At 43.5% G+C, this 24,790-nt stretch overlaps 1 protein-coding gene across 1 annotated transcript in view; it reads right to left on the bottom strand.

Annotated features, from left to right (window-relative positions):
• Window positions 1–5,840: 5,840 nt before the first annotated feature.
• The window catches only part of LOC126094960 (myrosinase 1-like), a 121,044-nt gene continuing 102,094 nt past the window's right edge, over window positions 5,841–24,790 (bottom strand). The window contains exons 10-13 of the mRNA XM_049909615.1: window positions 20,838–20,855; window positions 13,263–13,397; window positions 13,069–13,175; window positions 5,841–5,979 (exon numbers count right to left, since the gene is read on the bottom strand). Coding sequence (XP_049765572.1) covers window positions 5,841–5,979; window positions 13,069–13,175; window positions 13,263–13,397; window positions 20,838–20,855 — 399 coding nt within the window. The remainder of the gene's footprint in view (window positions 5,980–13,068; window positions 13,176–13,262; window positions 13,398–20,837; window positions 20,856–24,790) is intronic.

Raw genomic sequence — 24,790 nt, 5'->3', positions numbered from 1 at the left:
GGAAAGTAAATCATCCAAGGAAACACAAACGCGAGTGTCTGTTCAAAAGTGGTTCAAATGGCTCTGAGCACTATGGGAGTTAACATCTGTGGTCATCAGTCCCCTAGAACTTACAACATATTGCACCTAACTAACCTAAGGACACCACACACATCTATGCCCGAGGCAGGATCGAACCTGCGACCGTAGCGGTCGCGTGGTTCCAGACTGAAGCATCTAGAACCGCTCGGTCGCAACGGCCGACGGAGTGTCTGTCCTCTAGCAAGAAGTGTAGCAATGCGACAAGGTAATGTCCTTGTAACGCAGGCCACACCAACGAATTTGCAGTCCACACTACCGATGCATGGGGGGGACATACCTCTGCCCAAGTTCGGCCGATCCCACAGCACTCAGCCGAAAGCGTACCTAAAGGATTTACACGCGTATCTCCGTGTGAAAGGAATGGCGCAGTGTAATGCATCACTCGTTGAACGCCAGACGCTCGATCTGGAGGAGGCTGCCCGGTTTGACGTTACAATCTGCGAGAACAGTAGTTACAAGGGTTTCCACACTAAGTTTCTGGCTATGTACTGGAACCTGGTCGCACGGGCGTGTGCAAAGATGAGTTTATATTGGGAACAGTATGCGCCACAGTCACGCCAGTCCATGGCAACCTACGCTGTGCACCTTGTCGTTCTGGCGGGATACTTGGGTGACAAAATGTCAGATGAGGAATGGTGCAGCGCTATGCACTCACATTTTCCTGCTCATGTGCAACGTGCACTCGTCGGGGCTCTGTTGATAGAACAGTTCCTCGATATTTTAAGGTCCTTGGACGAAGTCGAAGAGCAGGAGAAGCGGAGGACAGCAAATGGACACGCTATTAGGACAGAAAATGGGGTGCCGCAAGGGTTTGGGCAGCGCAATGACAGACAGAAATGGTGCAATAACGGACGAAGGAGAGAGGAGGGGAATAGGCGAGAGCGAGATAGACGTCATGGTCCACACCACGGAGAACAACGCAGGAACGAAGTGACAAACCAAAGACGCCACGTGAACTACGTGTAAGCGTCGCATTATGGGAGAGACCGTGAGAATAATGCAGGTTCACGACCCTTGACCCCACCTCAGGCAGAGGATCGCGAGATCACACAGATGAATGATCAGAGAAAATGACATATTGCGGGGGACGCCACGATAGAGAAGGGCCATCACATACGCAATATGCGGTACTGGCAGTCACAAGCGCCAGACGACATTGGCCAGTACTGTGATGACCCACAGTTACCGGAAAGAGTGGACAATCGGTGTCCCCACACTGAAATAATTGTGCAAGGAATTAAGACGAGAGCATGTCTGGATTCTGGGTTGGAAGTGACAGCACTTTCAACGTCTTTTTACTCAAAGCTGTTAGAAAGTCGTAGTAAATTAGCTGAGATACCTGTTAAAGGAATCTCACTAATTACCTCTTTTTGGGGGAAAAGAAAGGAGGTAGAGAAACAGATCTTTATGATCTTCCAGGTGAATGCGATTGTCGTTTGTGGGTTGGCGCTCGATTTTATAATCAGGAATGACATACTCTCGAGTAGAGCGGTGGTCATGGATTGGACCACTAAAACCGTGGTCAGTTTGTTTGAAGATCCGATCGCATGGTGTACATAGGGTACAAACGGAACAGTAAAATGTAGGGAGAACGAGGAAGTTTTCACAGATGAGCCACGGGAGCTAAAAGGTGATTTATTAGAGGGAACAGGGGTTCCAGATGAAGTCAGTTTGTCGTCCGCAAGTCGTGATGATAGTTCCACGAACACAGCCGACGAAAGTGAATCTGACGGACATGATGCGGCTTGTCGTGGGTTACAGTCCCTCTCACATGCACTTGAGCCATACACGGCTCGTGTTCTTGCCGTTTATAGTTTGTCATTTTCTATTACGGTACCGCCGCCTCGTTTTCTTATTCCATTTACTGGCGTCACTAACTTCTCACCTTACTTGCCCGTGAGCGGCAGCAGCAGCAGCGCAAATCGATAAGTGCACTGTCGTACCATCTCTGGAGCGACCGACAGTACTTCCGGGTCGTCGTGTGTCTGGCAGTTAGTTGGAGACGGACCAGCAGTGCAGTCGGGGCGCAGCAGCAGTGAAGAGTCAGGGACGGAGCGCCGGTGAGCCGCCGACAGCCGGTGCTCGCCGACCGCTGGCGACACAGGTGAACTGTCCGACTGAGGGAGATTGGAGCGGGACGACCGTTGGTTGGTCGTTCGGTTCGTCGTCTCATCGGCCGACGTATATTTGCTCCTTTCACCGTTTCCCGGCCGGGGCAGTTGGTCGGTTGGCGTGGAGCAGGGAGGAAATCTCCCTGGCACGTAGTTTGGCTGGACCTACTGGCGGCCCCTATGTGGAATCGGGGAGTGTGGTGCTGTTCCCATTGCTACGAGGTTCGTGGCCTGTACTTGAAAGTTGAGTTTTGACTTAATCTACCAACAAGCCACGACTGTTCACGTTGTGTCGTTTGGAGTTCGTTGTCGGCTGTTGGGATATTCCTGCAAGGCCGGCCGGGGTGCCCGGTAGTTCTAGGCGCTACAGTCTGGGACCGCGCGACCGCTACGGTTGCAGGTTCGAATCCTGCTCGGGCATGGATGTGTGTCTTCTTAGGTTAGTTAGTTTTAAGTAGTTCTAAGTTCTAGGGGACTGATGACCTCAGAAGTTAAGTCCCATAGTGCTCAGAGCCGACCAGGTCGCAATATGTGCAAAAGTCAGACGATTTTCAGAGGATCGCAGGTGTTTCCATGCCTCCAACTGGCGAGAAAAACGTCTGGCTCGGGAGCAAGGGAGACTGCAGACAACAACGATTTCTTATGTTACTTACGATGTTTGAAAGCGAAGTTGGGATTTTCAGCGTCTGCAGCCTGAGGGCGTACCTGACTCACTAGAGTATTGCACGGCAGTTTGTTGTTGTTGTGGTCTTCAGTCCTGAGACTGGTTTGATGCAGCTCTCCATGCTACTCTATCCTGTGCAAAGCTCTTCATCTCCCAGTACTTACTGCAGCCTACATCCTTCTGAATCTGCTTAGTGTATTCATCTCTTGGCCTCCCTCTACGATTTTTACCCTCCACGCTGCCCTCCAATACTAAATTGGTGATACCTTGATGCCTCAGAATATGCCCTACCAATCGATCCCTTCTTCTAGTCAAGTTGTGCCACAAACTTCTCTTCTCCCCAATTGTAGTCAATACCTCCTCATTAGTTATGTGATCTACCCATCTAATCTTCAGCATTCTTCTGTAGCACCACATTTCGAAAATTTCTATTCTCTTCTTATCTAAACTGTTTATCGTCCATGTTTCACTTCCATACATGGCCACACTCCATATTAATACTTTCAGAAACGACTTCCTGACACTTAAATCTATACTCGATGTTAACAAATTTCTCTTCTTGAGAAACGCTTTCCTTGCCATTGCCAGTCTACATTTTATATCCTCTGTACTTCGACCATCATCAGTTATTTTGCTCCCCAAATAGCAAAACTCCTTTACTACTTTAAGTGCCTCATTTCCTAATCTAATTCCCTCAGCATCACACGACTTAATTCGACTACATTCCATTACCCTCCTTTCAAGACACTGTCCATTCCGTTCAACTGCTCTTTCAAGTCCCTTGCTGTCTCTGACAGAATTACAATGTCGTCGGCGAACCTCAAAGTTTTTATTTCTTCTCCATGGATTTTAATACCTACTCCGAACTTTTCTTTTGTTTCTTTACTGCTTGCTCAATATACAGATTGAATAGCATCGGGGAGAGGCTACAACCCTGTCTCACTCCCTTGCCTTCGTGTCCCTTGATTCTTATAACTGCCATCTGGTTTTCTGTACAAATTGTAAATAGCCTTTCGCTCCCTGTATTTTACCCCTGCTACCTTCAGAATTTGAAAGAGAGTATTCCAGTCACCATTGTCAAAAGCTTTCTCTAAGTTTACAAATGCTAGAAACGTAGGTTTGCCTTCCCTTAATCTTTCTTCTAAGATAAGTCGTAGGGTCAGTATTGTCTCACGTGTTCCAACATTTCTACAGAATCCAAACTGATCTTCCCCGAGGTCGGCTTCTACCAGTTTTTCCATTCGTCTGTAAAGAATTCGCGTTCGTATTTTGCAGCTGTGACTTATTAAACTGATAGTTCGGTAATTTTCACATCTGTCAACACCTGCTTTTCTTGGCATTGGGATTATTATATTCTTCTTGAAGTCTGAGGGAATTTCGTCTGTCTCATACATCTTGCTCACCAGATGATAGAGTTTTGTCAGGACTGGCTCTCCCAAGGCTGTCAGTAGTTCTAATGGAATGTTGTCTATTCCGGGGCCTTGTTTCGATTCAGGTCTTTCAGTGCTCTGTGAAACTCTTCACGCAGTATCATATCTCCCATTTCATCTTCATCTACATCCCCTTCCATTTCCATAATATTGTCCTCAAGAACATCGCGCCTGTGTAGAGCCTCTATATACTCCTTCCACCTTTCTGCTTTCCCTTCTTTGCTTAGAACTGGGTTTCCATCTGAGTTATTGATATTCATGCAAGTGGTCCTCTTTTCTCCAAAGGTCTCTTTAATTTTCCTGTAGGCAGTATCTATCTTACCCCTAGTGAGATAAGCCTCCACATCCTTACATTTGTCCTTCAGCCATCCCTGTTAGCCATTTTGCACTTCCTGCCGATCTCATTTTTGAGGCGTTTGTATTCATCTTGGCCTGCTTCATTTACTGGATTTTTGTGTTTTCTCCTTTCATCAATTAAATTCAGTATCTCTTCTGTTAGCCAAGGGTTTCTACTAGCCCTCGTCTTTTTACCTACTTGATCGTCTGCTGCCTTCACTATTTCATCCCTCAAAGTTACCCATTCTTCTTCTACTGTATTTCTTTCCCCCATTCCCCCATTGTACGGCAGTAGTGACGTAGATAATTGTAGATGTCTGTTGACAGCACGCTGTACCTTGTGAACGGACTTCCTGTTGTAATAGTTCATACTTAGCTTCTGTGCTTAGTCATTTTTGAGTGTGCCTCTACTGTGAGCCGCTTGATGTGAATATGGGGAGGTGACATTACGGTTGGCTGTGTGTGTGCGCCTGGATTCTGTGCGGCGTCAAGACGCACAGCACAAGGCTGAGAGGAGCCGCTCGCTTTTGACACAATGATACTCCCCATGGCGCGGGGTTATCATGCATCTCACACAAGCGCATTGCCATTTCCATGTCATTCAATTTTTGTTTGTTTATTCGTTGTATGTATTTAAATTTAATGCAGTGCAATGGATCCATGTTTTATTGCGTTACCGTGCGAAGTCTTCAGGGTAATGACTTTAGTGTGAAAGGTGAAAATCAGACACGCACTAATAGTTGCTAAGATTTCTGTTGCAGCATACAATCTAATAAATAGATTGCAGTTGGCAGAGAAGACATTTTACTTTTACAAAGTAGTGCATGAAACGTTGATTGAAGCATGTTAAAATTATTTCGCATGTTGGAATTCAAGTTCACGGTGTATAATGTCACAAAATAATTTCATGAGATGGCGACAAGATGTTGGTGTAGATGTAGATGAAGAAAAAACTTGACAGCCTGCCAATTATATATGAAGGAACACTTGTTTAAGTGTCAAGTTACCCTCACGAGCTACCATATCACGTGTTTTTGTCATAATTTGTAATACGGATGATGCAAACTTTACAAAGGAACGTGAAAATCTGAATAAAAAACGTCTATGTTATATGCTAATGGTTTATTAGTATCCAAAGTCCGTATTTAAATGATTTAACAGAGTTAGACAGTGTCATTTCACCATTAAAGGCAGTCACGTTAAGTGTTGGCAACAAGTTCAGGCAAGACTGTATCGAAAGTACTCCTGAGGCACCTCCCTGCTCTCGTAGATCTGCGATATGACACCTGCAGAAGCCTTCGGCGTCCTGGTTCTGTTCGGGCTGTCGAAATCCACCTGATACAGGCCGTATTTTACTCTGGAAAGAGATAAAATTAGTAAGCACAAAATGTGACATATTCACAAATAAAAACAGAGATCCATGACCTGTAGAATTTGTTTCGTCCATTACAGTTTATGATCAGACATTTTTTCCCCTTACACTATGGATTTCGGTCAGCAATGACCATTTTCGGTTCTGTTTAAAACATATCGTAATACCACAAAGCCAGTGTTTTATCAGTAATACGAACAAAATCAGCTCAAATGAACTAAAAAATGAAAGTAAAATGTAACCCATACAAATGAATCCTGACGTTGCAAAATGTTACTTATCACAAATTTGTTAACCAGAAGGAGGAAGAGTGAGAAATAACGGAGAAACGGCAGTTGATGAGACAACGAAAGGAAATGCAACCTCGGCAGGGGACAAAAGAAACAGAAAATGGTTGGGGTAAGGGGAATCTTGATAGCGTAACACCGATACTGGTTTCTCTATACCTATGGTTATACATGGACCTACACTCGGCAAGCAGCGGCACATTGCAGAGTGGAGGGTACTTTGAATCAGTATTAGTGATTTTCTTTCCTGTTCCATTCGTGTATTTGGCGACGGGAACGTGTCTGCCTACGTCCCTCTTTATCTCTCTTTACCTTATTCTCCTCATTACTGCGTGAAATATACCATACTGGCAGCATAATGCTCGCACAGGCTTCCTACAGTACCTGGTCTCTACAGTTACCCAACAAGTTTTCGTCAGAAGTAAGTCGACTTTTCTCCAAAGTCCCCATTGAAGTTCCCTGAGCAGCTCTGTCACGTTTTCAAATGAACTGTACAAACTTGTTAGGATCCTAAAGGCGCGTCTCTGAGGTCGCTCGATGGCTGTAGTCTTACGTGCTTGATAACGAGTTCAAAACGCTGGTTCCAAAATGTAGAACTGCTCTCACTAACGAATTCGTAGATGAACTGGATTTTGATAAGATCCTTCCAACAAACTTAAGTGTTCTATTCGCATTTCGTAATACTGTGTAACGTATTACTATCTTAACGACGTTTCTCATCGAGCCATATACGTTATCTCGCATTTCAAGCCGCTTCTCTCACACAGATACTGATAAAAATTCCTAAACATTTAGAAAAAAAACGGAGCTGGAAAATTATTAGTTTAATTACTTTAATAATTTAATTACAAGTATGTAAATTTCTTTAAATAGCCAGATACAGCACTCCATGTCGTGCATGAAGCAACTTGATTAATTCAGGATTGGAAATCGGAGTAAGTGTGTAAGATCAACACCACAGAATTTAACTCTCACGTAGGTTATTTATTGTATCTAAGTATTTGGTTGCACATCCTAACTACACATAACTGATGCCCAAATTGAAATATTTAAGTAAGAATTACGTGAGAATGTAACAGAGCACAATTTAACTATAGCAAGAAGAAACACAGAAAACCGGGGGTGGGAGTCAATGATACTATCATCTCCTTTGCATTCATACCATAAAAATATCTCCGTGAGATTCGCATTACGATTCGACGCATGCACTATTCTGGACAGACGTTTAACCAATGCACGAGGTTGTGCGATAATTATTCAACACAGTAACTGCGTCTGCTGCTTGCAAACGGCCGAACTAGAGCACGTGGTGCATTCCGAATCAAACTGTTGTCCTGCTTTCTAGAAAGCGCACGAAAGAACAGATATTCTTGCAGAAGTTATAGCTCATTAAACAAGCAAACTGTTAAAATAAAGCCTATTGCGGTGCCGTGGTGGACCAGAAGGGTCATTGATTACCAAACACGTGGCACAAAATCGACACGCAAAGACAAAAGCAACTTCCACAAAATATAAGATTAAAAATCATACTCGCTTCGACACAGTATTACACTGACGTACGGTTGAAGTGATCCTAAGCAGCTTTTCCTAATCAGATTTACCGTTTGAAATTCTACTTCATCGTTGTTCAAAATACACAAAGTAACTTCCACACTTTTAACTCAACTACCCAAAAATCGCCTATTTAAAGCAATGTAATTATGGTAGATTCGGAAATATAACTAGCTCCACACGCTTCAGTTAAGCTGAAGTTCTTAAGTATTTAAACAGTTAAACATAATAAAGTCCTAACTCAACCTGCTTCCTATCACCTGAATCCCCCTGAAGAGCTACGATGCGTACTCGCCAAGCGTTCACCGAAGAGTGCCGCTTTCTCTTTCGAGATCGTCTAGCTCCCCAGCTGCGAGAGGGGTAGCCCTCTGTCATCAACCTCACACACAAAAACAGCCTTCGACACAGCCTTCGACTAAGATGGGTACACACACCTCTCTGTTCAGGTATTGGAAACCTAAGTTGGTCATCCTGTGCACTCCTTCGTACGAGAAGCAACATTGTCTGCTCCCAGCAGACGATGGCCAACTCAGCGTTTCCCACAAAACAAAAACGACACCCCACACTGAAACACACATATAATATTCAATAGGCCTTATCTGAGTGCTCAGTCTTTCTGGAAGAGTTCATGAACTGAGCTAAAATCAGGTAGTAAAGTGAATAAGTTGCACCGAATTGGACAAGCGTTTTATGAAACGACTTCACAGAGACGTTTCAACTGCTTTTACGCATTCGTCGAAAACCGGCTGCTATTACGTTCTTTCTCCTTGTTCGTTGCCAGATAATAATTCATTTGCGGTATGACGGTAACAAAATTAAACTGATGATAACGCAGAGACCTCTGGTTGCGTCTAAAACGAAGCGTGTTTGTACCAGACGCAAGTTATTATGTAGTCCCTTCCACGCGCCTGTTCGTGAAATAGATATGGAAAAGGAATTATAGTTACAGTAGCTGATCACAAGTATCCAGACAACCCTATGAAATATGACATTGACCGCTAGATGCCATGAGAGGGGAGAGCAGCCCTCGTATAAGGAGCCGGGAAATGTTGCGTTGTTAGTCGAAAAACAGTTACAGCCGAATTGTTCGGTCAGAAGACATCAGTGACCTACAACATAAACTAGTCACTGGGTGTCACCAGAGTAACAAATCCATCGGAGACGTTTAAACCCTTGTAGAGCTCATCAAGTCGACTATTGGTGATGTGACAGTGAAGTGGAATGTGGAAGGAACCACCAAAGCTAAACCAAGACCTGTCAGACCTCCTATACTGATGGACGGTAGACCATTGCACAGGATGGCTGTAAGAAAATCGAATGAAATCAGCTTGGAAGAATCATTCGTGAGTACAGAAGAGCTACCAGCTGTCCAACTAGCACAATGAACTTAGAAAGTTGAAGAAAGTAGATTATAATGGTTCAACAACTGCTCATATGCCACGTGCCCCTGTAGTCAATGTTATGAGACGCCTGAAGTGGTGTAAAGAGTAACGCTACCGGTCAGTCCGTGACGCGAATCCAGTGATTCGGAGTGACGAATCACGCTATAAACTGTGTCTCTCGGTTGGAGGATTTTTTTTTTGGTGAATTCGTGGAAAGCGGTACCCAACATCGTGCATAGTGCCAACAGGTAATGGGAGCGGACTTAGTGTTACAGTATAGGGGAGCCTTTCGTGGTCAAAGTGTGGTCCCCTTATTGCGCGTAAAAAAAAACAATAAATGCCGTAGAAAAAATTCCAAGACGATGGCTGTATCATCACTACAACCAACCCTGTCATAAAGCACCATCTGTAAGTCATTGAGTTAATGTCAGTAACATCCCTGAAACAGACGGTCCGCCTAGGGTCCCGACTTGAACCGAATTCAGCACCTTTGGGATACGTTAGAACGTCGTTCCAGACTCTGCATCCAACACGAATTTTCTGGTTTTGGCTCTATAGGAGCATCAGACATCTCGTTGAATGTGTCCCTGAGCTGAGTTCAAACCGAAATAAAGACTCAGGGTGGACACACTCCACATAATGCCCAGTAGTAGGTGTCCAGGTGCTGTTGATATATCGTGTATGCACAGGTGTAGCTGAGGTGCTGTATATGCCAGATCTTGGGTTCTAATTATTGAATTACGATAGATATGTTATAAGACGGTATACGTATTGAGAACTATGGATTAAGATGCATTTGAAGAAATCAGCGGGTGTGGGAAATAACTACTCAGTTCCGCCCTTACCAAACATGTAAAAGAAAATGATGATTTAAGAAGAGAAAGTTACTGAGATATTTTATGTAAGCATTTTTTACTAACTCGACTATTTATAGTACAGGCTGATTATAAATAAACTTTCAAACCGCTGCAGAAATAATACCACTGGTCAGAATGACGCCAAATTACAACGGAATATTATCGAAGGGGAAAACGTATGGCAGAAGAAAAATAAATAGTTACAAAATGTACCAATAAATGGCGCTGTAAGCATAATAATTAAACAGTGGTCGACTGCAAATGACAAATGAATCATACAACAATGCCTAAGGTGTACGTTTGACGTTAAACAAACTGTACTACTCAGTGTGCATGGGTGTACAGGTGTGACACTGTTAGTTACGTAAGCCCATCCACAACGGCAAGGTCATATCACATCGGATGGGAAAATCGGTTTTTAATTGTCTTGAGGCCAAAGCGTGTTTATACCAACTTCAACGGGTCGTGCGCATGACAGGTGCTTTAATTTGCGTATTCTGACACATACAGCGCCTTCTATTGATCAATTTTCGCACTGGCTTTTTCTTCTTCTGCCATACGTTTTTCCACTTCTCCGATAATATTCCATTGCAATTTGACGTCATTCTGACCAGTGTTGTTATATCTACAGCGTTTTGGAAGTTTAGTTGTAATCACTCTGTACATCAGAGGTACAGAGACGTAGTAGGACTAATAATTAGACTGGTTTAGTCTTATTTAAGATGGAAATATTTTATAAAAATTTTAAATTGTATCTAGGTAATACAGGAACATCTTGCATGTTGTGGCAGTCCATTCTTGACTACTCAGAGCTCTCTTTAATATGATTATTTCTTATTATCAAGGGGTATGGATGCAACAGCTTAACGAAAACATTCAATGTTCAACATTCGTTTATATTAAGCATCAACCGTGAGTTTTAGGGGTACTTTGAGATCCGGGATTTGATCTCTCCTGCTGCTTACCGCAGATAATTCATTAATAGTACAGGAGAAGCGATCAGATACGGTTGGGTACCCTCAATGTACAAATCATATTTGCAAGAACTCGAACACGTAAGGTAAGACATGAAACAAAAGGGAGAACTCATGAACGTGCCCTGGGCCAGCCCTTAGAGCAATCTTGTCTGTGAGTATTGCTCCGAAACAACAAACGACTCGACGTTATCTCTCAGGCATCTCTGGTGTTTATCAGTGAAATGTGTAAGAAATGTAAGTATTGTGTTTCCATAAATAAGATGTGGAACTCTGCAATATCAAACATTTTGCTAAATCGCGGTGTGAAGGAGAATATTTAATATGTTTCCTGGCTTCTTTGAAGTTGTCTGTCAGTTTGACAAATGCAAGAATTTGTTGTAATTTTTTAGGATCCTAACTGATATTTATTGTCGAAGTTATACGTATTGTTATTCACGAAGCATGTGATCAGAAGAATTATATACTGCGGAGAAAGTGTCAATGACATGATCGTTTTTGGTTATTATGACTCACACTCAGAAGTATGTACCGCTGACCAGAGAAAAAGTTCTGTAGAAGACCTAGAACAACAGTTTCGGCAGTGCCTATGGTGTTATATCCTAGCCAGTAATGCCAACCGAGCCCGCTGCCAAAAGGTTGGCAGCATCAACGTCCGGACGCCGTCCGCATAAGCAGCGCCAGCGATACAGGAAATCGCCGCAAGTCTGTGCGCGCCACCGCTGGCTTCTGGCTTCTTAAGCGCTGGAGTCGCGAGCGCTAGGACAGTTCTGTATTCGCCGCTCAGTTGTATACTCGCCACCGTTTTGTGTACTTGCTAGTCAGTTGTGTGTTCATCGCAGCAGAGTTGTTGTTTGTCGTCAGCCGACGCTGACCTAGCCGCTCCGACTCGAACTAGACAGATTTCTGTAGACACGGAGTTCACTACTGTGTTTCTGTATCTTCGTTAATAAAGATAAGTACCGACTTTTATTTAATCAGAGTGTTTGGGTTTTCATCTTTCTGTTCACTGTTCCAGCGGACCGGTCGGCCCGCTATTAAAAGTGTGGCGGTGACTTCGTAAGCCGTTTCTACAGCGAAGTGTTTGTCGCTACGAACGCCGCCACAAAATATGGTAAGCCAGTCATTTGCCTATTGTCGAAGAAGAGATTCTTAAGATGGCAAAAAGGCTACTGCTTTCTCCCAACTGATATTTATTGTCGAAGTTATACGTATTGTTATTCACGAAGCATGTGATCAGAAGAATTATATACTGCGGAGAAAGTGTCAATGACATGATCGTTTTTGGTTATTATGACTCACACTCAGAAGTATGTACCGCTGACCAGAGAAAAAGTTCTGTAGAAGACCTAGAACAACAGTTTCGGCAGTGCCTATGGTGTTATATCCTAGCCAGTAATGCCAACCGAGCCCGCTGCCAAAAGGTTGGCAGCATCAACGTCCGGACGCCGTCCGCATAAGCAGCGCCAGCGATACAGGAAATCGCCGCAAGTCTGTGCGCGCCACCGCTGGCTTCTGGCTTCTTAAGCGCTGGAGTCGCGAGCGCTAGGACAGTTCTGTATTCGCCGCTCAGTTGTATACTCGCCACCGATTTGTGTACTTGCTAGTCAGTTGTGTGTTCATCGCAGCAGAGTTGTTGTTTGTCGTCAGCCGACGCTGACCTAGCCGCTCCGACTCGAACTAGACAGATTTCTGTAGACACGGAGTTCACTACTGTGTTTCTGTATCTTCGTTAATAAAGATAAGTACCGACTTTTATTTAATCAGAGTGTTTGGGTTTTCATCTTTCTGTTCACTGTTCCAGCGGACCGGTCGGCCCGCTATTAAAAGTGTGGCGGTGACTTCGTAAGCCGTTTCTACAGCGAAGTGTTTGTCGCTACGAACGCCGCCACAAAATATGGTAAGCCAGTCATTTGCCTATTGTCGAAGAAGAGATTCTTAAGATGGCAAAAAGGCTACTGCTTTCTCCCAATTTCCATTATGAGCAAATGCAAAGGGGAAAAAAGAATGCATAAGCACTCACGTGAATCCCTCGTTCCATTCCAGGTTGTCCATAAGACTCCATGCAGTGTAGCCGATTACTGGAACGCCGTCTATGTGGACAGCTTGTAGAAGAGCCGCTAAGTAAGACTGTAATGTACATGCAACATATTTAAAAGGTTCATTTTACGGAGGTAAACTGCTAATGTTAACTGTGACAGAAAGTAAGGAACTTACCGTAAAGTAATTGATCCTGTCGGTGTCATTGAGACCACCATTATTTCCCAGGCCGTTTTCTGTCACAAAAATTGGATAACCTGGGTATTCATTAACGATCCAATTCAGCAGGTTGCGGAATCCCCATGGATATTGCTGGAACCATAAAAAATGAAGCCTCATTTAACGTAAACATGAACGTGAGAGAAGGGACTCTGAAATGGTAAGCTCCCCGGACACACACAGATGATTCGTTAAGCCTTCACACGTGGCGCAGCGGTCGGGTCACGCGCTAAAACCGCACGCGCACTGCCTCTACACGAGTACATGGCTGTAGCGACCAGTGGGGCAATTTATGTTTCAAGCGGACATTATATGTAAACATGCATAAATGTAAGGACCTGACAGAGTTGGCAAAAGGGGGCAGTCTGCTTGGCCATGCCCATGGCCGTTGTAGTATTTCTGGTTTATTCAACCATCATATTAGGCTTCAGGAAGCTATTCCCAGGGCAGTGGAGATGCAAGAAGCGTACAGATGACACAATGTGGGATGAGGTACCGGTGACAGATGTCAGATTCGATACCATTCCCGTGAGAAAGACCTGCATGATGATACTGCTCTGTGATTGGGTGCTGTGTTCGGCGGTAGGGCGCCAAAACGTTAAACTTTAGTTGTTATTATTAATTAAACCTGTGATCCAAATTACTTCATTTTTTTTAAATAAACATCTCTCAACAGCCAGCTATCAATCGGTCATTTCGAAATCATTAAAATCAAAGTATTACTAAAACAAAAGACTGACGACATTACTGCCGATGCACTTCGGTGGCGTTCGGTTCACGCCTTGGCGCGCGATGTGTCTCGGGGAGTCCGGCTCTCCAGTTCTGACGGTTCCAGTAGACAGACATGTTGTCTGTGGCAGGATGTATTTCAAGTCATTTTTGCCAGATATAATGACTGTGGAAAGATAAATACGTTGTGATCAAGAATAGTTTCTCCTGTCTATATCAATAAAAACGCGAGTGGCATCCCAAATGAGTTATAGTTTATTCGTAGCAGCAGTTCCTTGCGAAGTTAATTTCAGCCTCAAGAAAAAGAATCCACGACGTGGGTGCTGTTTTCTGCGCTGGGGACATCATCATCATGAAGACAGCAGGTTAGTGAAGTGTACAAGAACTTATGTATTCCACACAGGGCAGTGGAAACAACTAGGCACCTCACGTGTACAGCATGCACAGTACAAATGTGCTCAGTGACACGTCATCTGCAGTAATGCAGAGGAGGTAAAGAAGGATGAAAGTATTAACACTATCTCACTTTTATTCCTTTTTATTGCCGTACGGTACGTTGTGTGAAGTTGCTGGATTTGTTGCTGCTTCGCAGTGGACCGTTCATCGTGTCTACGGCCAGCGGTGTTACACACGGGGCCAAGAAACACGACGTCCCTGTGCTCACATCGGTGCGTAAAGACAACAACAGCCAAGTTCGTCATGCAGTAAGAACATGTGATTCATATTGTGAACACTCCCCCACCCTATATCTCGGTTGGCCGGAAAAATAACCTGGCTTGGACACCACAGAAAATAAGTGGGACATATTGGAACACCAGCTAAAACGCCGACATCAGCATTCCCGCAGTTTGGAGGATTACCTGGATGCAGCGTAGCTGCACAACATTGTGGTGTCACTTCCTATCCGAACCCAGGCAGTTATCAAGTCCTGGGGCGGAACTACAAGGTATTAAATGATGCTTGTAATGATTTCTTTAGACGTGACTAATTTTTTGTCCTGTGGGGTTATGAAATATGTGGTGTCACCGCCAGACACCACACTTGCTAGGTGGTAGCCTTTAAATCGGCCGCGGTCCGTTAGTATACGTCGGACCGAGCGCCGCCACACGGCAGGTCTAGAGAGACGTCCTAGCACTCGCCCCAGTTGTACAGCCGACTTGCTAGCGAAGCTACACTGACAAATACGCTCTCATTTGCCGAGACGATAGTTGGAATAGCCTTCAGCTACGTCATTTGCTACGACCTAGCAAGGCGCCATAGCATTTGATAATTAATATTGTGAAACCTGTACAGTAACGAGAGATGTTCTACAATTTTGGATTAAAGTTAAGTATTCTACCAGTGACTCTTGTTTTGCTAGTCTTATTTCTCTGACCTGTTCCAGACCTCACGCCAGCCTGCGTGAGCTTAATCGTGTGCCTTTCGGCTTCCTCCAAACTCCGTGAATTGGCTCCTGCCAATTCACAACAAAATATTTAGCAATCGATGCACACCAAGTAGGTTACGGTTACCAACCAACTGAAATAATCTAATAAATACTGTAGAAGTGTGGTCTCCTTCTCTTTCCACTTCTGCTTTTCATCTGTTCACTGGGACTGCCCATTCTCTACGAAATGTGTAGCAACAGGATTAAGCAAAATACAACAACAAACAAGACTAGAACCAGCGTCACCATGCTATTAGAAAACGACTGTTTCAAAATGTTAAAATGTGTGTGAATTCCTAGGGGACCAAACTGCTAACTTACGCTAAGAACAACACACACACCCATGCCCGAGGGAGGACTCGAACCTCTGGCGGGAGGGGCCGCGCAGTCCGTGACAAGGCGCCTCAAACCGCGTGACCACTCCGGGCGGCGTTTCAAAACACATCTTTTTTTTAATTGCCTCGGCATCTTACTTTCATATAGCTTTTAATTTTCTGTTGTGATTTGTCATTATGGACTACTGTAAAGTGATTTTTGAATTTCTTCAAATTTTCGTTATTGCTCCACAAGTGTTCTCGTATGTCCAATTTTCAACATAGGTTTAGTTCTTCTGCAGTAAGAAACGTCAATCAAGACGCTTCACTGTACTTCGCTTGTCCTTTGTAACCCATTACACACTTGATATAACACAGCTGGAACAGTAACTCTTGGCGAAAAAAAAATGTTAAGTCGAGGACAGTTCGTGGATTTTGACAGCAAGAATGCCATGAGAAGCCAGTATATCAAGCTATTTATGAGCTCCAGCCATCGCTGTCGAGCCCCTTTATAACGCAATCATAAGCAGTGTTAATTCATACTCATTGACTCTGATCATGTTCCCATAATAAATAAGTTCGACAACGTTGGCTGTAACATACCTCGACATTCTTCACCATGTTTTATTTTTTGCCTTCATCAGTGTTTTACAAAAGGAGCTGTATGATGACTTAGATGCAAATCCTTGATAATGAGGCTGAAATTGGCCAACAGCAGATACAAGTATTACATGAAGCTTTTGCCTCTTGGCATACATTTCTTCATTTAGCCAGTATTTAATCGATTGGAACCTAGTTATAAAGAAAGCGACTAAAATAAATGCAATAATTATATGAAAATTAACAACTGCCACACAAGACCTTGTAAAGTATCATTGGATAGTACACGGTATTAGCTACCAGAATACATAAGGGCCGGGGGGTGTGGTCGAGCGGTTCTAGGCGCTTCAGTCTGGAACCGCGCGACCGCTACGATCGCAGGTTCGAATCCTGCCTCGGGCATGGATGTGTGTGATGTCCTTAGGTTAGTTAGGTTTAAGTAGTTCTTAGTTGTAGGGGACTGATGACCTCCGATGTCCCATAGTGCTCAGAGCCAATACATAAGGGCCGTTATTGTCCACATACGTATTACCTGGTAGATCGAAAGACTTAACTAATTACAGTAAACTATCACACAGACAGACATACACAGCAGTATTACGAGCGCGAAAAATAATTTCTAAGTTACTACATTTAAATGCAGGCTTTTAACTAGAATTATGAAACTGTCTTTTTGTTTGCATTTGTCGCAAAGTGCGATTCAATTGTCAAGGTGTATCTTCTGTAATACTGGCTGGAGAAGTAACACACAGTTATGCAGTTAAAGGATTCAAAACTGCGCATTTTGATATACCAGGAAGCTCTCTATCTCATTAACTTTAGTTTGTAGATATTTTAGATTATATTGATGTTAGCGTTCTTTAAGTGAGTGAAGAATGTAGACGGTATGTCTTCGCAAATTTTCGTATGCTCTTGATATCTTATACTGAAGTTGCGCTCTGTGTCCATGGCCGGCCGGGGTGGCCGTGCGGTCCTAGGCGCTACAATCTGGAACAGCGTGACCGCTACTGTTGCAGGTTCGAATCCTGCCTCGGGCATGGATGTGTGTGATGTCCTTCTAGTAGTTCTAAGTTCTAGGGCACTGATGACCTTAGAAGTTAAGTCCCATAGTGCTAAGAGCCATTTGAACCACAATTTCAAAATAAGATTCTAGAGCCCTTTATTAGTCAGCATTTCAGACAGCAGTTGGAGAAATGGACTTGGAGGCAGCCGCTTCGATCGTCATTGTGGAAGAAATTTTCAGCAGCGGTATATCCGCAGCGAGAGGAAGCACAGTACAGATGGTGTCAGCAGACCTCGTACGAACGTCATAGATTCATTTTGAAACCTCTCACAGTATCTGATGAAGCGAGGGAAGTGGTACAGTGGATGGTGATTCCTCCGTCGGATGCGGAAGTTAAACCCGACTTCCCTAACCGTATAACCCGAGAGGCAGTTTGATATGAAACACGAAAACGCTACATTTTTTTGTGGGAATAGTTCTTGAATACTGTTTCTTGAGAACAGTAGTGCCACCACGAATATTGCTGCATAGTTTTTTTCACACAGACTGGCCTGCATTTATTCATGCTTATCTACATCTACATCTGCATCTACATCTACATCTACATCTACATCCATACTCCGCAAGCCACCTGCCGGTGTGTGGCGGAGGGTACCCTGAGTACCTCTATCGGTTCTTCCTTCTATTCCAGTCTCGTATTGTTCGTGGAAAGAAGGATTGTCGGTATGCTTCTGTGTGGGCTCTAATCTCTCTGATTTTATCCTCATGGTCTCTTCGCGAGATATACGTAGGAGGGAGCAATATATTCAGTCTGGAACCGCGTGACCGCTACGGTCGCAGGTTCGAATCCTGCCTCGGGCATGGATGTGTGTGGTGTCCTTAGGTTAGTTAGGTTTAATTAATTCTGAGTTCTAGGCGACTGATGACCTCAGAGGTTAAGTCGCATAGTGCTCAGAGTCATTTTGAGGCAGCAATATACTGCTTGACTCTTCGGTGAAGTTATGTTCTCGAAACTTTAACACAAGCCCGTACCGAGCTACTGAGCGTCTCTCCTGCAGAGTCTTCCACTGGAGTGTATCTATCATCTCCGTAAAGCTTTCGCGATTACTAAATGATCCTGTAACGAAGCGCGCTGCTCTCCGTTGGATCTTCTCTATCTCTTCTATCAACTCTATCTGGTACGGATCCCACACTGCTGAGCAGTATTCAAGCAGTGGCCGAACAACCGTACTGTAACCTACTTCCTTTGTTTTCGGATTGCATTTCCTTAGGATTCTTCCAATGAATCTCAGTCTGGCATCTGCTTTACCGACGATCAACTTTATATGATCATTCCATTTTAAATCACTCCTAATGCGTACTCCCAGATAATTTATGGAATTAGCTGCTTCCAGTTGCTGACCTGCTATTTTGTAGCTAAATGATAAAGGATCTATCTTTCTATGTATTCGCAGCACATTACACTTGTCTACATTGAGATTGAGTTGCCATTCCCTGCACCATGCGTCGATTCGCTGCAGATCCTCCTGCATTTCAGTACAATTTTCCATTGTTACAACCTCTCGATACACCACAGCATCATCTGCAAAAAGCCTCAGTGAACTTTCGATGTTATCCACAAGGTCATTTATGTGTATTGTGAATAGCAACGGTCCTATGACACTCCCCTGCGGCACACCTGAAATCACTCTTACTTCGGAAGACTTCTCTCCATTGAGAATGACATGCTGCGTTCTGTTATCTAGGAACTCTTCAATCCAATCACACAATTGGTCTGATAGTCCATATGCTCTTACTTTGTTCATTAAACGACTGTGGGGAATTGTATCGAACGCTTTGCGGAAGTCAAGAAACACGGCATCTACCTGTGAACCTGTGTCTATGGCCCTCTGCCGTGTCTATGGCAACCAAAAGAAGCGTCCGAACAGTAGACTTGCCCGTTCCCTCTCATCTTAAAACACAGCAGGTCCTCACAACGATATCAATTTTTTTGTAACACTTCTGCGTTCGATTATTTTGTTATAAACGAAACCAAGGGTTTCACAGCCCTTTAGAGCAGTATGCACCGAAACACTCGGTCAGCTGGATTCCAGAATATGCATTAAATAATTATATGTCAAGCAAGATCGTAAGAGATGGAAAAGAGCCACCGTGGCACAACAACCGAGTTACAAAACTGCTATGGAAGCAGAGGGAACTTCACAGCAAACATGAACATAGCCAAAGCCTTGCAGTCAAATAAAAATTACACGAAGCGAAATGTAGTGTGAGGAGGGCTATGCGAGAGGCGTTCAACGAATTCGAAAGTAAAGTTCTATGTACTAACTTGGCAGATAATCCTAAGAAATTTTGGTCTTATGTCAAAGCAGTAGGTAGATCAAAACAAAATGTCCAGACACTCTGTGACCAAAATGGTACTGAAACAGAGGATGACAGACTAAAGGCCGAAATACTTAATGTCTTTTTCCAAAGCTGTTTCATACAGGAAGACTGCACTGTAGTTCCTTCTCTAGATTGTCGCACAGATGACAAGATGGTAGATATCTAAATAGACGAAAGAGGGATATAAAGACAACTGAAATCGCTCAAAAGAGGAAAGGTCGCTGGACCTGATAGGATACCAGTTCGATTTTACACAGAGTACGCGAAGAAACTTGCCCCTCTTCTTGCAGCGGTGTACTGTAAGTCTCTAGAAGAGCGTAGCGTTCTAAAAGACTGGAAAAGGGCGCAGGTCATCCCCGTTTTCAAGAAGGGACGTCGAACAGATGTGCAGAACTATAGACCTATATCTCTAACGTCGATCAGTTGTAGAATTTTGGAACACGTATTATGTTCGAGTATAATGACTTTCCGGAAGACTAGAAATCTACTCTGTAGAAATCAGCATGGGTTTCGAAAAAGACGATCGTGTGAAACCCAGCTCGCGCTATTGGTCCACGAGACTCGGAGGGCCATAGACACGGGTTCCCAGGTAGATGCTGTGTTTCTTGACTTCCGCAAGGCGTTTGATACAGTTCCCCTGAAAGGGTACAGTACAGCCCGACATTGAAAATAGGTACAACATACTTCATTATTTTTGTCAGAACAACACATTTTTTTTGTAAAATAACTCAATTTCAATTAATACAGCGAAGCCGGATACCAGTGTGGGAAAGAATGACTATTTATTTAATTGATCACATGTGCACTTCCACAAAATAAATCCCTACGCCCAGTTTGGTGAGATCTTTTGAAATGAATGAATGTATGGTCGTCTGCTAACCACAGATAGTGAATGTGAATATATGATCATCTTTGAGTCGATCCTTTGGCCACCTTTGGTGGGACCAAAGAGATGAAATTTACCTGAGCTTTGAGCGCCTGAAATGTGGCTGACCAATACAGTAGCAAGGTGCTCCGCCACTTCAGCAGAGGTGCGAGAGGACCTCGAGAACGGCCATGTTTCAGGACTCTGCCGCTGGATCTTGTGCTGTTATGACCTGTTTTAGTTGTGCTCCGTAATGACGAAAGAGTGGAGACATGGCATGCATGTGGAATATTTAAGAGTAGTTTGAAATAATAATTTCTCTATTTCAGGAACTTTTGTGGGGAGAATTAAATGTCAGGCAGGTAATATTAATGGGATTGTAGTAATCTTCGGAAGTGACCAACGGTCACAATGAAACCACGTGTAGCAATAAGTTGAAATACTTCCGTGTGCTTAAGTTAAGCTGAATTACTAGCGTGTGTACAATAAGTTGAAATATTTAAGAAATAGCGTGTGTACCATAAGTTGAAATATTTAAGAAATGGCGTGTGCAGGACTGGAAATTAGAGACGAGTACTTCCACGTGGTGAGCACTGTGTGAGTCTCAAACTGTGTATGAGACAAAGGATAAAGAGAAGTACTCGCCCATGGTATCAGTTGAGGACTCGCGTGTGTGATGTATATTTTCTTAATATTACTTTGCGTGATATGATTCCGTGTGACGCTAGATTCAAACTCTGAGAGAGAAGCAAGGTGAGTCGGCCGTCTATCCAGCAACGCCACTTGGCTTGCATTGCACAGGAAGACGTGCATATATCTCCAGAGTTCATAGTAGGAAAGTAGAAATTAATAAAAGATCCACCATCCTATCCAGAAAGTGCACTGTAGCGTTAAATAATTACGAGACCATAATATAGAGTTTCACCAATTTAAAGCCATGCCCACTGGGCGGAATTTCTCATGTGTTATTGTTGTAGGTTATAGAATTTGTGTGTTTAGGTTATAGAATTTATCGGAATAAATAAGACAGTGAAAAGAAAAAGATTGGTGGACTTTTCCTTCGAATTGTATGTTGTCATGATGTCCCGAATTTATAATGTGTGCGCCATTCATATTCAGTGCGGTGGCCACGTGTTGATAAAAGCCGTTAAATAAAAGACATAAAGAAAATGTGGTATTGCCAGTGCGTAGTGAACAGTCTGAGTTCTGTAAATCACTGATAGTCAGATGTGCGTTTCCGTTGCGTATTATTCATACAGAAGGACAATTTGTAACTTAATTGTAAGTACGAGAGTTCATGTTACTCGATAAATAAGAATGAATCCACTCGCTTGGCAGACCACTCATCTTGCAGGCCTGACTGCTTGATGTCACAGTATGAGCAAGGCATGTGGGTGCCTCTCACCCCACAGTCGTTTAATGAACAAAGTAAGAGCATATGGACTATCAGACCAATTGTGTGATTGGATTGAAGAGTTCCTAGATAACAGAACGCAGCATGTCATTCTCAATGGAGAGAAGTCTTCCGAAGTAAGAGTGATTTCAGGTGTGCCGCAGGGGAGTGTCGTAGGACCGTCGCTATTCACAATATGTATAAATGACCTTGTGGATAACATCGAAAGTTCACTGAGGCTTTTTGCGGATGATGCTGTAGTATATCCAGAGGTTGTAAGAATGGAAAATTGTACTGAAATGCAGGAGGATCTGCACCGAATTGACGCATTGTTTAGGGAATAGCAATTGAATCGCAATGTAGACAAGTGTAATGTGCTGCGAATGCATGGAAAGAAAGATCCTTTATCATTTAGCTACAATATAGCAAGTCAGCAACTGGAAGCAGTTAGTTCCATAAATTATCTGGGAGTAGGCATTATGAGTGATTTAAAATGGAATAATCATATAAAGATGATCGTCTGTAAAGAAGATGCCAGACTGAGATTCATTGGAAGAATCCTAAGGAAATGCAATCCGAAAACTAAGGAAGTAGGTTACAGTAAACTTGTTCGCCCACTGCTTGAATACTGCTCAGCAGTATGGTATCCGTACCAGATAGGGTTGATAGAAGAGATAGAGAAGATCCAACGGAGAGCAGGGGACTTCCTTACAGGACCATTCAGTAATCGCGAAAGCGTTACGGATATGACAGGTAAATTCCAGTGGAAGACTCTGCAAGAGAGACATTCAGTAGCTCGGTACAGATTTTGATGAAGTTTCGAGAACATACCTTCACCGAGGAGTCAAGCAGTATATTGCTCCCTCCTACGTATATCTCGCGTAGAGACCATGAGGATAAAATCAGAGAGATTAGATCCCACACAGAGGCATACCGATAATATTTCTTTCCATGAACAGTATGAGACTGGAATAGAAGGAAGAACCGATAGAGGTACTCAAGGTACCCCCCGCCACACACCGTCAGGTGGCTTGCGGAGTATGGATGTAAATGTAGATGTAGAGGAATCGTCGCTTTAAACAGTGTGATATGGCGACCGTACTGGAATTAGTTTTGCAAATTTCACGAGACTAGCATTTTAGCTAAAGCGACTAATTGTCGTACGTGCTTTTATTAAAGCAACAGAAATTTATGCGCACCACAAAAAGTTTAATAGAAACGGTGACTGAGCTACAGCAAATAATTTTGGATGCCCACTTGGCGCAACGAGAAGGACTCCAGCGATCGATTATTTACAGCAGGAAGTTATTATTAACCGGAAAGAAGACATTTGTCAACAGAATTCTTACGACATCATCCGAGTAGTTGTGGTGCACTATACAGGGTGGTCAGAAAATGCCTGAAACGCTTGTAGGGTTGTTGCAGGCAGGTTGCACTGAGACATAAATGTTAAGAAAAAAATTCGATACGTTGCGCCCTTTCCGAGTTATTCAGCTTGAATTTAGCCAACCTGGTCGCCGCGGACGCAAATTCAAGTTTCAACTGACGAAACAAAGCACTCATTTGGCAACATCGTCCCTGGCATGGCGCTCGAATGCGGGCGCGCGATGCTCCGATTGGGTGATTTCAATGATAAATAACTCGGAAACGGCGCAACATACCGGACTTTCTCCGCTTTTACGTCTCAGTGTAACATGCTCTGCACCATCTCTGCAAGCGTTTCAGACATTTTCTAACCACCCTGTGTACAGCGTATAAAGACCGTATTACAAAATTTATGGGCTTTCTTCGTAGTTGCCAGAGTTTCATCTCCGAAGTCCTCGCATACGAGGATAAAACGAATGTGTATAGTTTCATGCCAGGACGTTTTAATATAAATTATCCGTGCTGACTTTTATTTTTTTTTTCGAGCAAGAGTCTGACGATAGTAGTCTACCGTAACGTGTAACTTGCAGCTGATGTGAACAAATAACGAGTGATCTAAACAGTTCTTTCATTTTACAAATATACGAAGGCAAGTCAAATATTATCCGCAAAGTAGTTATAAAATTTTATTGTAATCAAATATGAAACTTGCAATAACATCATTTTTTGACATACTCTCCTTGCGTTTCAACGCACTTGGTCCATCGTTGTACAAGCTTCCCGATGCCCTCATTAAAAGAAGGTTCTCGGTTGAGCTGCGATCCAGGAATGCACCGCTTCTTTCACTGCTTCCTCCGAGGCAAACCGACGGCCCCTTAATTCATGTTTGAGTGGACCAAACAAGCGATAGAAAGAGCAAGATCGGGACTATATGGAGGATGATCGAGTACTTCAATTTGAGTTTCTGGAGCGTTTCAGCAGTTTGGGCAGCAGTATGCTGACGGGCATTGTCGTGCAACAACACAACACCTTTTGATAGCAATCCTCGGCGTTTTCTTCGAATTGCAGGCTTTAGCCTGCCAGTAAGCATCTCACTGTAACGTTCACTGTTTGTTGTTGTGCCCCTTTCTCCATAATTTTCCAGTACTGGATCTTGTGCGTCCCGAAAAACCGTAAGCGTCGGTTTTCCTGCGGACGGCTGGGTGTTGAACTTTTCCTTGCCCGGCGAATTTCGATGTCTCCATTCCATACTCTACCGTTTACTCTCCGGCTTGTAATGACGGATCCTTGTTTCTCCATCAGTAATGATGCTGCCTAAGAAGTTGTCCCTTTCGTTACCATAGCGATCCAAATGTTTTTTGAAGATGTCCAAGCGCGTTTTTTTATGCAACTGTGCGAGTCGTTTTGGG

Source organism: Schistocerca cancellata, chromosome 8 (genome assembly GCF_023864275.1).
Source record: "Schistocerca cancellata isolate TAMUIC-IGC-003103 chromosome 8, iqSchCanc2.1, whole genome shotgun sequence".
Lineage (NCBI taxonomy): Eukaryota > Metazoa > Arthropoda > Insecta > Orthoptera > Acrididae > Schistocerca > Schistocerca cancellata.
Note: the sequence above shows the minus strand (reverse complement) of the source record. Positions and strands in the feature narration are given on the sequence as shown.